Source organism: Mastomys coucha, unplaced genomic scaffold (assembly GCF_008632895.1).
Source record: "Mastomys coucha isolate ucsf_1 unplaced genomic scaffold, UCSF_Mcou_1 pScaffold1, whole genome shotgun sequence".
NCBI lineage: Eukaryota > Metazoa > Chordata > Mammalia > Rodentia > Muridae > Mastomys > Mastomys coucha.
In genome coordinates this window covers 16,038,333-16,054,182 of record NW_022196891.1, presented here as the reverse complement: position 1 = coordinate 16,054,182, position 15,850 = coordinate 16,038,333, and the positions used below count along the sequence as shown (strand labels likewise).

Genomic DNA, 15,850 nt, shown 5'->3' with positions numbered 1-15,850 from the left:
CCTCCTTTTTCTCCTCCTCCTCCTCCTCCTCCTCCTCCTCAACTCCCTAACTGGTAGTTGTGTGACAAAACTTTTCCTGGAAGGCACAACACACAGGTCGATCTATTCCAGTTAGGGAACCCATACCAGACCAAAGCATGGATACCACCAAAGCCCAGCTCAGCGAACCAGTGAGTTTTATTAAGATTATTTACGGGAGTAAAAATGATTCAGAGAGAGCAGCATTACCAAGGCCCACCGCAGCATGGGTGACAGCTCACAGAGCTGGGAACCTGGAGCACACTGCTTAGCCTGCAGGCCGCTCAGCAAGTTGGAGAGTTCCAGGAGCCTCAGTTGGTCTAAACCTCTTCCCCGGGCAGCCTGGTTGGTTTCTGCTTCTTCTAGGCGGCTTCTTTGTAGTGTGACTTTTCTGAGTCTTCTTGGCAGCTCTATGCCCAGGGCTTACTCTGGGGGGAAGGGGGACTGAGGGGTGGGGGGTCGGGCGGGAAGGGTAGTGAATCCGGTCAGTTTCAGGGACTTCCTGAGGTTATTTTGTGTGATTGACTTTCCTGGTTATGGAGCTTCCCTGCAGGATGGAATGTGTCAGTCTCAGAGAAGACTCTTTCACAATGGTGCTTGGGGAATTTCCGTGGCAGCAGGAGTGACGTCCCTTTTGGTGGTGGAGTCACAGAGCCAAATGGCAGTGGTTCTGGTGACAGCCTCCTTACCTCCCTGTTCCCTGAGGCACTTAGCCCTTGACTCGGTCTCCAGGTGTGGCTTCCAGGGTCCCAGCATGTACTTCCTGCTGCCTACTACCTGTGAGCTCTCCCAACAGCTTCCTGTTTTAATCCTGAGCCCTGGAGGTGGCCAGGTGGTGGCTGCTGACCAGGCCACTGTCCTCTCAGGTTTCCACATTTCCTAGTACCCTCTACCAGGCTGGCCTCCCTGTACCATCCTGACTCTTCCAAAATAACCCTCCAGGAAGGCCCCTCAACTAGTGTGTGTGTGTGTGCATGTGTATGTCATGGAGCACCCCCTTCTTGTCATCCTTCAGGAAAGGGTCTCATACTGCTTTGGAGTTTGCCAATTAGGCCGAGCAAGCCCTAAGGACCCTCCTAACTTCTCCCCACATGGTGCTCAGCATTTTTACATGATTTCCTGGGCTTGACCTCAGATCCTCATTAAAGGTTAGTGCAGGACCTTGGCACCACTCCAGTAGTTTTGTTTGTTTGTTTTTTTGGTTTTTGGTTTATTTTGTTGTTTGAGACAGGGTTTCTCTGTATAGCCCTGGCTGTCCTGGAGCTCACTCTGTAGACCAGGCTGGCCTCCAACTCAGAAATCCGCCTGCCTCTGCCTCCCAAGTGCTGGGATTAAAGGCGTGCGCCACCACCACCACCACCACCGGGCTATTTTTATTCTGAGACAAGATCTCATCCAAGGCTGGCCTTCAAGCCATCTTGTTTCTGCCTGAGGAGAGTTGAGATTGGCTCTCTCATAACGCTGTCCTGAATAACTGCTGAGGTTTCTCCCAACTGTTCACAAAAGGATCTCAATAGGATCTTCCCATCTCTCATCAGATCCCGGTGGGCTCCTTTCCACGGCAACAGCTTTTGAAAACTACAGAACATTTGTAAAACCAGAAAGTCATTCGTGATCTACAAATTCTGGCTCCTTCAGAACCATCTGTAACACTAGCAGCTCACGGACTGCCTTGGACACATGCTGCCTCCTCTGACAGGCTTGACCATGTGCTTGGGCCACTGGAACTGAGTGGAACTGAGTGCTTGTGCTTGCCGACTTCGGCTTGGCCTCCTTACTTCTGACCTAAAGGGCAAAGTGCAAAATTACTGCTCCTTCAACCTGGCATCCTGAACAGGACGCATCAAGGAGACCTGGCATAGGTCCCAGTCCTGTGCGTATTCCTCAGCCAACCTGCAGCTCCAGGGAGGAGTCGGTAGTTATGTCTGCTTACACTACTGTTTGTGTGAGTATACGTGTGCATGTAGACTACAACACTCTTGTGAAAGGCCAAGAATTGTCAGGCATATACTCACTCCTTCGTCCCTGAGACCCAGGGATCCAACAACTCATCAGCCTGTGCAGCACTTTTTTCTGCCAAGCTATCTTGCTGGGTCTTTAAAAAAAAAAAAAAAAAAAAAAATGTATTTTGACCTTAGAGGGGTTTTTGGGTTTTGTTTTGGATAGTTTTCCATCAGCATAGACCTCAACAATTTCACTATCTGGCTCACAAGCCCAAGGGATCCTCACCTTTGACTTCCCTACACTGGGAATAGAAGCTCATGCCACTACAGCTGGGTTTTGTGGGTTTCTGAGGTCCTCGTGCTCACCCAGCCACGCACCTACTGAGCCAGTCGCCCACCCCAACCACTAAGATCCTGGAAGTTGTGGAGAAGCTGAGACATCCCTTTGCAGAAGCTGTGAGAAAACAGACCTGCATGGAAGTGTGGAGTCACTGTGCTGTGTGGCCATCAGTCAACAGCTGACCACAATCCTCCACTGACACTCACCTAAGTCTTAATGTAACCGAGACCTGACTGGGGACAGATTTAGGGATGTGTGCAGCATGTGTCTGACAGTGGCTCGCCAATTCTCCTCTCATTCCTGGGAGGTACAACCGAGCCCTACAGATCCTCCTAACCAACCCTTCCGTTGCTTCAGAAACACCTGTTCTTCCATCCCTAAAATATTTTTTAAAATTATTTTTTGCACATGGGTATTTTTTTAGATTTGGGACACTTCATGGATTTGCGTGTCATCCTTCGAAGGGGCCATACTAATCTTCCAATTTTGGTATATGTGCTGCTGAAGTGAGCACATGGGTATTTTGCCTGCAAGTATGTCTGTGTGCCGTATGTGCCTGCAGAGCCCAGAAGTGGGAGTTGGATCTCCTAGAACTCGAGTTACAGTGATCCCAGGTCCCCTGGAAGAGCAGCCAGTGATCTGACCTTTAAGCCATCTCTCCAGGTCCCATCCTTATGTCTTACCAGGGAGAGAAGCTGTTGTTATCAGATACTCTGGGGGGATGGAGGAGAGTCAGGGATGCAGTGAGGGGGGGCGGGCAGAGGGGAAGTAGGTAGTAAAGTAGGAGTAAGATAGGGTGGATGCCTGAAGCTCAGGAGAAGTTCACCCAGAAGCCAGCAGCATGCTTTCATGCTTCTTGTATCAGGCTTCTCAGCTTCCTCTCTCACACACGATCACTATGAGGAGCCCTGAGGTTTTTTTGAGAAAGCAGCGAATCAACAATGCTCTGTGTAGGAAGTACCCCCTCCACTGTGCTCGACACTGCCTCACATCCTGCTAGCTGGTCCAAACCAACTATGTTTTAAGTACACAGAACCCCCGATAGCTTTGTATGTTGTTCCTTAGCATGTAAACAGATGTCATTTTCACATGGTTTTGAATGATGCTAAAATAGTCAATTCATCTTGTTTGTGCATATGCTTAAACCAGAGGTGAACCTCAGGTGTCTTCCTTTATCACTCTCCGCCTTATAAAGAAAACTAACCTCTCGTGTATGGGTGCTTTTCTTACACGCTTGTCTGTGCGAGCCTTCTGTGTATCTTTTGCTTACACAGAACAAAAGAGGGTATCAGGTGTCCTTGGAGTTACAATTCTGAGCCATCATGTGAGTGCTGGGAATCAAACTGTGGGCCCTCTGGAAGAACAGCCAGCGCTCCTAACCCCTGAGCCATCTTCCTGGCCACTTTATGTTAGAATTTGTTTTGTGTGTGATAGCCAGAGGACAACTTGATAAAGTTGTTTCTCTTTCTTCATGTGGATCCCAGAGCTCAAACTTAGGCCTTCAGGCTTAGTGGCAGGTACATTTACCTGCTGAACCATCGCGTGGATACTCCTTGTATTCTGAGGCAGCGTTTCTCACAACCTGCAACTCTATGCTTTAGAACGGCTAGCTAAGAGCCTTGGGGATCCAGCTGTGCCTGCTGCCCTCCCTGCTGGGGTTACTTGTGCTGCAGACTTCTACATGGATGCTGAGGGTGTGAACACAGGTCGTGCTTGCACAGCACACTTTACTGTCTCTCCAGCACTGGGCCATGCCCAGAGCAAAGGGCCAGTTAATGTATACGAGCCTGGTGTAGATGTAATCCTTAGTAAGCTAATAATAACTGCCCCCACCCCAGTCTTGTTGGCGATGAGTGCTCTCGGTTACTTTAACTTCCAAGGATTTGTTTCTTTCTTTTTTTTTTTTCAAGACTGGGTTTCTCTGTGTAGCCCTGGCTATCCTAGAACTCACTCTGTAGACTAGGCTGGCCTCGAACTCAGAAATCCGCCTGCCTCTGCCTCGCAAGTGCTGGGATTAAAGGCATGCGACACCACTGCCTGGCCCAAGTATTTGTTTCTTCCCAGTCAGAACTGTATTCTGAGGAGGTCTGGCTTTGTCCTCTGGGTCTGATTTCCTGGGGTGACTCCAGCTCCTGAAGAAACACTGTTCTCATCTCTAAAAATAACTGAACAAGTTCCTTGTTCCTGTCGGACCAAGAACGTTGGCCCTTGTGCGACCTCACCCTGTTGGGCACATTCAGCATTCCAACAGTGTGGCCTTAGAATGACCAAACTGCATATTCTGGTTGTTCCTCAAGAGACGATACACCCGTGAGGAAGAAGCCGAGGTGTTACTGACAGTGTACACGCCTGGCCCCATACTGGAGCATGTCATCTATTCTCTCAGTGGTGTTGTCCCTTTTCTCTGGGGGCAAGATCACAAACTTTAAAAGTGTGTAGCACTCTTGTTATTTACCACACCAGACCTTCACTGATTCCAAGACTCTGACAGGATCCTGGGTCAGGGGCATATTAGCATCTCATTCAGTCTTTAAGGATAGTTGCAATAAATAAGTATCTTCACACAGAAACTTAAAAAAATACTTTAACACAATACATTACTGCCAAGAACTACAATTCAACACAGGTAACACTGCTAAAACATTCATATAAATACTAATATATGCAGATTCACTCTATTAGAAAATTCATCTATTAGAATACTAGAGACCTGTGTCGGCAAAGCCCAAAGAAGACAACTGTTTGAGAGCACTAGAAACACCAGCTGTGAGGTTCAGGGAACAGTGGGGGTGGTGGTGGTGGTATATTTGCCATTACGTCACAATGGGCACGATCTAAAATACAATTTTAGACTAGCAGTGTATAAAAATACTTTTTAAACAATACTTTTGGTAGGCGTTAAGTAGCACTTTAAAACAAACAGAGCTATGTAGTTTTCAGGTCTTTTGAAGGCCTAGAAACAATTCGATTTTTCGCCTTTGGCTAGCTTGTAGGACGTGGACCTGGAAAGCTATTATGTGCACACCCCACAGTCCTACAGGCTCCTTCTGCTGCCTACAGTACATAATGACCACTGCAGGAGACTTCAGTCTCATAGTGAGTGTAAAATGAGAAGGGCCTGTTTCCAATTCCAGGGCTAGATGAACACAGGAAAAGAGCAAAGTGGAATTCAAGGGTGTCCGGCTGCTATTTCACTGAAAGACCCACCCGGCCTGTGTGTTTAGTCTGGCATATCAATGTTTAACTTGGGAGGCGGAGGGACGTATTTCCCAGGGCTCTGTGTTATAACTACCCGGGCCTTCTTTCCAAACATTGGAGCAATTTTCGGAGCTTCTGACACCGATGCGTCTTCAGCGTCTTCGCTGTCTTCGTGATGGAGATCGTAAGAGATATTCCCATATTCTCTTAAAAACGGGAAAACTTCAAGTAGAAACTGACAGAAATCCCTGCGAATGCCAAACCACCAGTGATTGCCCCCTTTCCGCCGGAACGTTGTGGCCATCAACGTCAGTAAAGAGAGCCAAAGCGGGATGAATATGGAAATGTATGAGAACATATTGTGGCCATCCAGTCTGTGAACTAGCAGGACCTCAAAAGTGAGCAGGGGCACGACAATCGTGATCCAGCTGATGGCCATGGTCACATGTGTTCTTCGCTGCTCTGCAACCACATCCAGGGACCGCAGGAACAGGAGGGACCACACGATGTAATAGAGGACCACCAGGCAGAGGAACGACATGAGGATCCACAGGGGCACGAACACCACCAGCCACGGCCAGTGGATAATCCTGTCCAGCCTCAGGGCGATGAAGATGAACTGCAAGATGTTGACAGAGCACAGGATCTCCAGTTCCAAAGACCTATCATGTCGGAAGCCCCAGACGCAGGCGGCCACGGACACGGGGGAAACGAAGAAGAGGGGCATGAAGACCAGCAGCCAAAAGTGGGTTCCCCTCTCCACCCGGTCGCAGACTAGTATCTCAAACATGAGCAGCAGCAGGTGGATGCCCACGGCGATCAACATGGCTTTGAATTCCACGCATGCTTCCCCCTCGGTACGGTAGCGAGGGTTGCGGGCCCACACGCCCGCACCCACCGAGGCGCCCACGATGACCAGGAGCTTCCACAGCCAGATGGGGGCGAAGACCGCCCAGTAGCTCCACTGGATGATGCCGTCCAGGCGCAGGGGCAGCAGCACGGAGAAGAGGAGCAAGCAGGCATAAATGAGGAACTTACTGGGGTTGAAGTCCTGGAACAGGCCTCTGGGGTTCATGGCGAAGGCTGCTCTGCCTCTAGATGGGCATCCGCCCGTGGTGTTGTCGGGGGGGGACGCTGCGGATCGCAGCTCCGAGGGGGCCGGAACACGTGCGCGCGGTCACGTGACCCGGCCGGAAGCGAGCCGAGGGCACGCTGGTCGGGACCGGTACCCGGTGCCTACGCCGGGGACACTGCCCCAGCCCGGTAGCTCAGGCTTCGCTGGGCGCTCGCTCCGTCTGCCTTCATCCCGCACCCACAAGGTCGACGCCGCGTTAGGTGCGGAGTCGGGTGGGACCTGGCGCGCTGCGGACCCGGCGACCCGCGGGCGGCTGGCCGGGAGCTGGCTGAGCCCTCCGGAGGACGCTTCCTGGAGGAGGCCGGAACACGGAGGAGGGAATGAGCTCACATCCTCCCGGCAGGCTCGGGGGCGGGGCCGGGGCGGGGTCGGAGCAGGGAGGGGGCGGAGCTGGGCGGAGGGCAGGGCGAGCGGGTCCCCGCACGGGCGGGGAGCGGGCGCGGGGTCGGAGAAAGGAGGGAGCGGAGCTGGGCGGAGGGCAGGGCGAGCCGGTTACCGTACGAGCGGGGAGCGGGCGCGGGGTTTGGGGTTGGGTGGGGGTCTCTCCGAGTGGGGAACGGGCGAGGGAGTCTGAGAGCGCGCTTGCAACTGTGACTGCCCAGCACGGATGGACGGACGCGCGAGGAGCAGTGGCTTCGACCCTGGGTTCGGCGCGCGAAGGTCGGGGGGCGGGAGGACGGGGGACGGGGCGTGCAGATGGTCAAGGGACTAGGGAGGGCTGTGCCCAGGGCAAAACTGAACACACAAAGCGACTAACGATTCTCAGGCTGCCCCTAAAAGGTGGTGCGGAGCGCCTAGGCGCTTCCCAGTGCTCCTTCTACCTGTGTCACCCGAGACGTGGAGGGGTACCGGGGGGGGGGTGCCCCACCAGGCCAGAAGCAGCTCCCCCGAGGGAGCAAGTGAAGAAACTGGACCCGGAGAAGACCTGGTTAGTGGCAGAATTAGTACTTGGATTTAGTAGGGCTCCCAACCCTCAGTCTCATTTTCATTTATCAGACCCTGCGTGAGTCTTAACTCTTTTAGAACTATGTTAGGGAAAGGTGCGAGGGTCAAGAAATTTTGGTTGGACGCCGGACCCTGCCACCCACCCACCGGCTGAAAAAGGAAGCAAATCCATCCCACCGCACCCCTCTCTGATAAGCTGCGGTGGGCCTTTGGTTGCTGGGCCCAACTAGAGGGTTCTTTCTTCCCTTCTCGGACCCTTGCCCAGCATAGCCCTGGGAGCTAGTCCTTGCTTTTCAGCCCCGGGCCTCCCCTTCAGGTTCCCTGAAGTGGGGTAGTGAAAGTCTTAGGTCATTAGGGGGAAATGAGGGGGTGGGAACGGATGGCTGGCCAGTCTCTGCAGTTAGAGGGATGGGGCTCCTAACGGGAAGCAGAAAACCTTCATGGACCGCTATTGCCCCTCCTCTCAGCCCTCCCAGAGAAAAGTAGGGACCCGCTGCTCAGCCCCTGGATTTCCTCGATCATGATGGGCACCAAGGAGTCACACAAGGGTTGCTGGAGGAGACCAGTGCCAGACATCATAGTTCTCCCCAAGCCCAGAAACAGGTGAACCAGTGCCCAGGCTGCCTGTTTCTACAGAGCCCATTGGAGTGATGGCCCGGACTGGGGGTGCCGTAGTCTGTTTAGTTTCTTGGCTTTTGTTGGTACTCCTACCTTTCAAAAAGAATGCTGCCACAGAAAAGCGTCTTTTTATGTGTGGGGTGTGAATGCGTTTGCACATTCAGATGTGTGTGGGAGTGTGTGTATGTGTGTGTAGATGCACATAGAGGCTTGAAATTCACATCAGGTGTCCCCCAGTTTGCCCAGATCCCCTCTCTGCTTCTGAAGGATTGGTTTATAGAGAGCTGGCATGCCTATCCAGCTTTCTATGGGTTTCTGTAGTTGAGGATCAAACTGCTCCTCGAACTGTAGGGCGAATAGGCAAGTACTTTACCCACTGAGCCGTTCCTCCCAGCACAGCTCCCCTGAGGCTAGCGTACAAACTGAACATTACAATTGCTCCAGTCCTGGAGTGTGTGGGGTGTAGCCCTCTGGCCACCAACATGAGCTGAGGGTGCATGGCTTTGAGTCCAGAGGACAGGAAGTAGTATACTGTAAAGGTTGGGAAGCCCCCGAGTGTGGCCTGACATAGTGTCCTCCTCCCACCCCCCACCCCCGTGTTGGGCAGCCTCAGTCTGAGCCCTCTGTCTAACTTGAGTTTCTCCTGAACTCACCTGGTCCCTGCTGACCCCCTGTGTTGGGGGAGAGGATGTATGTTTGCAGGAGACAGAGTGTCAGGTGTCCTGATCTGCCAGTCTCTACCTTATTCCCTTGAAACACAATCTCTGAGCCTGGACATAGGTTGGCCAACAAGCCATCCATATCTACCCCACCTCTGTCCTCCAGCACAGGAGTTACAGGAAGCCGTGTCCAGCTTCGTACATGACTGCTTGGGATTTGCCCTCCAGTCCTCAAATTCAAACAGGATAAGCACTTTAAGCATGGAGCCCTCTTCCCAGCCCCCACCCCAGGTGACACCTGGCCGTGTTTCCAGCTTTTGGCTCAAGCCTGGATCTTTCCAAGGCCTCTGGCCCTTGCTGAACATGCTCTAAGCTAATACTGCAAACCTGGGAAGTTCCTTTTCAGATCCATATAGTTTAGTCATATCTAGTATGTCACAGAGAAGCCATGGTCCATGTGCTTCCTTCGATCAGCCCCTGTCCCTAAACAGAGCACAGTCCCATCTCTGCCTGCAAGAGCAGGGTCCAGCTCCCACATCCCTGCCACGTCTTGTGGAGGTGGAGGAGGCTCCATGCTGTGGAAAGCTACCAAGGCTGGCCTGGCCTGTGGCAGAAAGATAACCTCCACAAAGTAAAGACAAAGGGAGCTGTGTGTGTGAGAACCTGGTTCTGGGTTCCCAGCAGTAGTGGCCATTGTCACTGGCTATCTCTGCATCAATTAGATGTCCCCTCCCACAAGGACAGGAGCCGCTGTCCTAGGGCTTCTAGCAATCCTGCTGCAGTGTCCTTGTCATCCATCAGCCTCATGCCCACGCAGGCCTGTGAGGAAACGCTGAGAATGCGCCTGCCCCTCTCCCCCCCAGGACTGAGCATCAGCACCCCCCCCAGGACTGAGCATCAACACCCACCCCACCCGGACTGAGCTGCAGGGTAGCCACATACAAGTGGTAAGGCTGCAGCTCTGGGGGTCACTCAGAACAGAGCGTGCAGCTGACTTGAAAGGCTCTGCTCATCCCTTGGTCCTGGGTTTCCTCGGCTCTTTCCTGGTGTCCCCCTAGCACCTGATTTCTCCTGAAGTACAGACTCAAGAGATTACACCCCACAGGGAGCCAAGTTTCATCGGGACCTTTGAAACTTAGTCGCAGGCCCTGGCAGCTTTCCCTGGATGCATTCATTCCTTAGCTTGTGTATTAACTAGACAAAGTCCAAGCCCTGTGACCCATCCCTGTCCTAGACACAAGATGCAGCATGGAGCACCTCCCATGGCTTCTCCTGTGCTGTCCCCTTCCCAGCTCTAGTGCATGTCACTTCCTCCAGGAAGCCCTCCGTGACCATGCTCCCTGCACACGGCACCCCAGATTTTTTCCCCTGTTTCTTTTGTGTCTGCCGGTGTACATATGCCATAGCATGTGTGTGGAAATCAGGACAGCCTCGGGTATGTGTCTGTACTCTCCACCTTGCTTTAGGCAAGGCCTCTTGTTGGCTACAGCATGCACCAGGCCAGGTCGCCCCAGAGCTTCTGGGGTCTCCTGCCTCTACCTTCTCTCACTGTAGGAGCTGTGAGATTCCAGATGCGTGCTGCTGTCGGGCTTTCCATGGGTTCTGAGGAGCCACACTCAGGCTTATGCAGTTCGTCCTTTACCACTGTCACATTTCCCAGTTCTCTTTGCCCCGTTTCTTATGTACCCACTAATTAATAATCACTTCAGAAGAATCTGGGGAGTGCAGAGTGCTTGAAGAAGGACCAGGTTTGTAGCCTTGCCACCTACAGAGAACCACCATGGGTGCAGACTGTGCTATCCCCTCCGTGTGGCCCCTTTTAAAGAGGGAGACTACAGTCACATTGCTTCTCCGGTTCTCACAGCATTGACGCTACAGCTCATGTATTTCTGTCTGGCCTCTTCTGTGTCTTACAGCAGATGGTGGAGGAAGCACGGGTGTCTGCTCTGACTGTCCCTGAGTACCTACCAGAGACGGGATCCTGTACATCCCAGGCCGGCCTGGAGCTAAGTATGCATCCCAGGACGACCTGAAACTTCTGATCCTCCCGCCTCTGGGATTAGAGGCGCTTCACTCAGTTTATTCAAAGCATGGGGCCGGGCGGTGGTGGCACACGCCTTTAATCCCAGCACTTGGGAGGCAGAGGCAGGTGGATTTCTGAGTTCGAGGCCAGCCTGGTCTACAGAGTGAGTTCCAGGACAGCCAGGGCTACAAAAACAAAAACAAAAAAGCAAACAAACAACAAAAAAAGCATGGGGTGGAATCAGCTCTTAGTGTGCTAAGACAAGCAATCTTCCAACCAAGGTACAGCCAACCCCACTTGAGCCAACTTGAAGTTAAACTCTCTGGCAGAATTTGAGGTGTTTCCAATACAGACTAACTGTGAGCACTGGCTCAGGGCGAGCTGTAGTCCAGGCTGTACATTTCTTGGCCTCTGCTTTGCTCAGAGACCATTATTAAATGATCCAGCCTGGGCACACACACACAATCAGTCTCTGACACCTTTGGATGTGTGTGTGTGTGTGTGTGCGCGCGCGCGCGCGTGCACGCGCATGCCGTGTATGTGTGTGTGTGTGTGTGTGTGTGTGTGTGTGTGTGTGTGTAGGTGCATATGGAAGCCAGAAATTCACATCAGGTATCAACCAGTTTGCCCAGGGGATCCCATGTCTGCCTCCCAAGGACTAGATGGTAGGGAGCGATCACGCCTGCCCAGCTTTCTCTGGGTTCTGGACCATTTTCCTTATTTCACAATATGTGACACATGAGTGGAATTTCCCCTGAGAAGGAAGAGCCACACCTGCTAAGGATTCCACAGAGCCAGTAAACTTGCTGATTACAGATTCAGAGTGTTGCAGACGAGAGCCAAATGCTCTTGGCTATTTCTCTGTCTCTCTGAGATTCACTCCTTGCATAGTCTTGTGTGTGACCAGACTGGCAAAATCCTTTACATCCCAGAAGCCAGGAATGTCCCTGAGAGCATCTAAAGCCCTCGCTGTGGGCTCTCCCCTGTGGTTCCCAACAGTGTACTTGAGAAGTGATTTGATTTCTTTGTTCTGTAACTAATAAAATCTCATGTGACCACTTCCACAGTGGAGCAACCCGAGTCTTGTCACAGGGCCACGGGCATTCATGGGCTTAGGAGTCAACTCTCTTTTCCCCCTCGAGGTGAGAGCTGTGTTTTGCACCAACATGTGGTGATGGGTCTTATATTCACCCATGGCCTATATGTGATGAAACCCCACAGGTGGGTACAGCTTTCAGGAGCCACGACAAGATGTCCAGATCCCTGACAGAATGATAGTGGCCCCTTCATGCCAGGGTGTCCCATCCCCGCCATCTTCTCTGCTTCTCCATTTTTCTTGTTGTGTGGATGAGTACAGGCGTATGTGTCATGGAGAGGGTGTGTGGAGGTTAGAGGACAACTTGCAGGGTTCAGTTTTCTCCCTCAACTGTGGAATTCTAGCCTTGCCCACTGAGCCATCTCACTGGCTCTAAAATGCCTTCCTAATCTCCAGCGGTGCTTTGCCCTGGGATTACGGTTCTCAATGAAGTCAGGAATGCTAGTTTAATCTGGGTGGAGGTTCCTCAAGGGTAAGTGTGCCTGCCAAAGCAGGAATGATCCGGAACGCTGCCTCTGTCACTTGCAGTGACAGCAGGATCTCTAAGTTCCCAGCCTTAGACTGTGGGTCGTGACACCATATGTACTCATGACACTGAATGTGGGAGCTGCAAAAATAGGTAGAAGCAAAAGCTTTTTGAACTTTAAAGTCAAACAGGTATTTCTGGTGGCTCCCCCCTCGCCTCCCCGGCACCCCCATGTTGCAGCCTGTGACTTCACTACAGCCTTGGTTCTGAACACGAAACATAAATGTTTCCCACCGTGCATGCACCAGGCCGCACAGCACCAACCAGTGTTGCCTGAAACCCTGGACTCAGACTTGAGATTGTTGTATGTTTTGAACTTCAAGGTTTTACCATTCTACATACAAAGTTCCGTGCTCTTAGAGAGACCCGATGGTTTAACTGTGGAACGCAGCTGGGTTTCGACCTGTCGGTCCTCGGCATCAGAGTAGACGCCAGCACATTGTGTTAAACTGTTTGACTCTTAAGCCTGCTGTTCGAGCTGCTGACGTAAGTTTCAGAAAACATTGGTGAGTTTGGGCTGAAGGAGAGGAGAGAATTTCTCAGGTTCTGAAATGGACCTGCACATGCTTCTGCTTTCTGTCCAGTTCTCTGCTCTCGTATTCTCTAAATATCTTTCAACTCTGAAAAACACTTTATGAAGACACTCTGCATCCTGCGTTATCAAATATTCAGGCAGGATCTAACCTTTATGTAAAAATAAGCACACCTGGCTCATTGATATGTAGATTTTCTTTCATACTTAATAAATAGGGAAGTTATGTTGCCAGCGTATTCTTTTAAAATAAATTTCTTTGATTTCTTATCCATGAAGTTTGATTTGAGTCCCTTCTTTATAAACCTGGGGTCCTGTAAACGTCTCTGGTGAAATGGGATCAAAAGTGGGAAAACGGTAAGGCCTGGGCTACAAGTGCGCTGGAGTGTTGCCTGCGCTCCTCCCAGCCTGCACAACTTCTCACTGAGATGTGCAGTTACGGGGAGGGACAGGGCACCCCTCCGTGTGTGGAGCACAGTGCTGCTGCAGCAGAGGTTTTCTCTGTGCTGTGGTTAGAGCGTCAAATGCCTGCCACAGTCCTGTGGGTTTGAAAACCCAAGAGGTGTGGTTCTGTTTTAGGGAGGTTGTGGGACCAAGAGGTGGAACATGGCTAGAGGAAGTGGGACCCTTGGAGTAGACCTCTGCTTCCTGGTCTGTGAACAGATGAATTCAGGCTCTGCCTTCTCTGTCAGGGTGCACCACACCTCCTCAGACTTGGAGACCAAATAATCCTGAAAGCTGTCCCCTGTCAATGGGAAAGGTAGCTGTGGTGCTTTGAATGAGAATGGCTCCCATAGGCTTGGTCTGAAGTTGTTTGGGGAGAATTAGGAGGAGCGGCCTTGTTGGAAGAAGTCCGTCACACGGTGGGCTTTGACGTTTCAGAAGTCCCCAGCATTGCCAGCTGGCGCATGCTCTCTCTGCCTCCACTCTCCGACCCTGCTTGTGGGTTAGATGTGAGCTCTCAGCTGCTGGTGCAGTGCCACACCTGCCTGCCTGCTCCCCACCATGATGTTCATGAACTAACCCTCTGGAACTGTAAGCCCCAAATTAAACACTTCTCTTTACAAGTTGCCTCGGTCCTGATATTTTGTCATAGTAATAGGAAGGTAACTAAGAGGGAAGTTGGTGCCAGAGGAAAGCATATGTGTGTAGAAGAGTTAGTCCCAGGAGCACCTGCTGCGACAGGCCTGACCTTTGTGGGGTTTGGAGTAATGCGGAAGCCTTTGGGACTTTAGACTAGGAAAGCGATTGGATGCTGTCGCAGTTGGGGTACTGCTGCTACGATGAAATGCCATGGCCAGAATCAACTTGGGAAGGAAAGGGTTTGTTCAGCTTAACATTTTCACATTGCGATCCATCACTGAAGGAAATCAAGACAAGAACTCACACCAGGGCTGGAGCCTGGAGACAGGAGCCGACGCAGAGGCCATAGAGGAGTGCTGCTTACGGGCTTGTTCCTCATGGCTTGCTCAGTCTGCTTTCTTACAGAACTCAGGACAGGGCTGGAGAGATGGCTCAAAGGTTAAGAGCACTGACGGCCCTTCCAGAGGTCCTGAGTTCAATTCCCAGCAACCACATGGTGGCTCACAACCATCTGTAATGGGATCTGATGCCCTCTTCTGGTGTGTCTGGAGAGAGCAATGGTGTACTCAAATACATTAAATAAATAAATAAATCTTTAAAAAAAAAAAAAGAACTCAGGACCACTAGCCCAAGGGTGGCCCCACCCACAATGACCTGGACCCTCTCCCATCAACCAACTAATAAAGAAAAGCCCTGCTGGCTTGCTCTAGCCTGATGCTATGGAGGTATTTTCTCAGTTGGGTCTCCCTCCTCTCCAATGACTCTACTTTGTGTTAACCTGACATAAAACTAGGCAGCACAGAAGCTGTCTGTGGGGCTTGAGGGCAGCCCAGGTAGGAGCTTATGAGATAACAGTGCTAAAAAGAAAAGGAACTACGGAGGTTTCAGAAGGGAACACTGTTAGCAACTGAGCTCCAGCCCCTTTGGTGATAACTTGGCAAAGAATGTCACTGCTTTTGCACTCAGAGTGTGCCCAAGCCTCAGTTGGAGTGTTTTGGACTAATTTCTTTGGCTAAAGAGATCTCAAGAGAGCCTAATGTTGACTCTGCCCTGTGGTCACCAGTGATCACTCCCATGCATGTCTACAGTGAAAAAGACCAAGCTGGGCAAAAATAAATACGAAATGTACATTTTGAGGAGAAAAACAGAACTGGGAAATTCAGTATTGGGGCCAAGCCTTGTACTCAGAGAGAGGAGACACTTGAAGAAATGCCTGGTTTGAAATGGAGTAGAGTGGAGTCCTCCAGGCAAGCCACCACCCAGCTAAGCTTCCACCTTCTGAAAAGGAAATCATCTGTCCTAACACAAAGGAAAGCTCATTCTATAAAAGAAAGTACCAATAAATCAAAGTCTATGCAAATGTCATTCAAGAAGAGACCCAGGTCCCAGGTGAAGCAGGCATTAGGATTTAGCAGCTTCAGCTGTGGGGAGCCGTGAATCTTGGAGGCATTCGCCATGGCAAGATGGCGCCTACTTCCGCTGTTAACTCCTAGTGGACAACTGTTTGCGCATGTGCGTAGAGTGAAAAGACGCCATGTCAGGGCCCATTCTGGGGCGTTACGTAGGGTAATGAGCGAACAGCCAATCATGAGCAGACACACCACGCTGTGGGCAGATACCCCGCACTGTGGTGTATATAAGCAGTGTGGATTTTGGGCTCGACCTCTTTTCCCTCTGGGAGAGGGCAGTAAACATGTCGCTGCAGAAGGAACCTAGTGTCCGCGTGTCTTCTTC

The 15,850-nt window shown here is 51.5% G+C and overlaps 2 protein-coding genes and 1 pseudogene across 2 annotated transcripts; 1 reads left to right on the top strand and 2 right to left on the bottom strand.

Annotated features, from left to right (window-relative positions):
• Positions 1-2,721: 2,721 nt before the first annotated feature.
• LOC116072062 lies at positions 2,722-2,815 on the bottom strand (annotated as a pseudogene).
• Positions 2,816-4,867: 2,052 nt separating this feature from the next.
• On the bottom strand, positions 4,868-7,056 carry Tmem185b (transmembrane protein 185B). Its single transcript, XM_031380470.1, has one exon. It carries the CDS (start codon positions 6,572-6,574, stop codon positions 5,522-5,524), a length of 1,053 nt encoding a protein of 350 aa, XP_031236330.1. The 5' UTR covers positions 6,575-7,056; the 3' UTR covers positions 4,868-5,521.
• LOC116097789 (glycine-rich cell wall structural protein 1.8-like) lies at positions 6,863-8,318 on the top strand. Its single transcript, XM_031380483.1, has 2 exons — positions 6,863-7,562; positions 8,047-8,318. Exons 1-2 carry the CDS (start codon positions 6,955-6,957, stop codon positions 8,063-8,065), a joined length of 627 nt encoding a protein of 208 aa, XP_031236343.1. The 5' UTR covers positions 6,863-6,954; the 3' UTR covers positions 8,066-8,318.
• Positions 8,319-15,850: the final 7,532 nt, after the last annotated feature.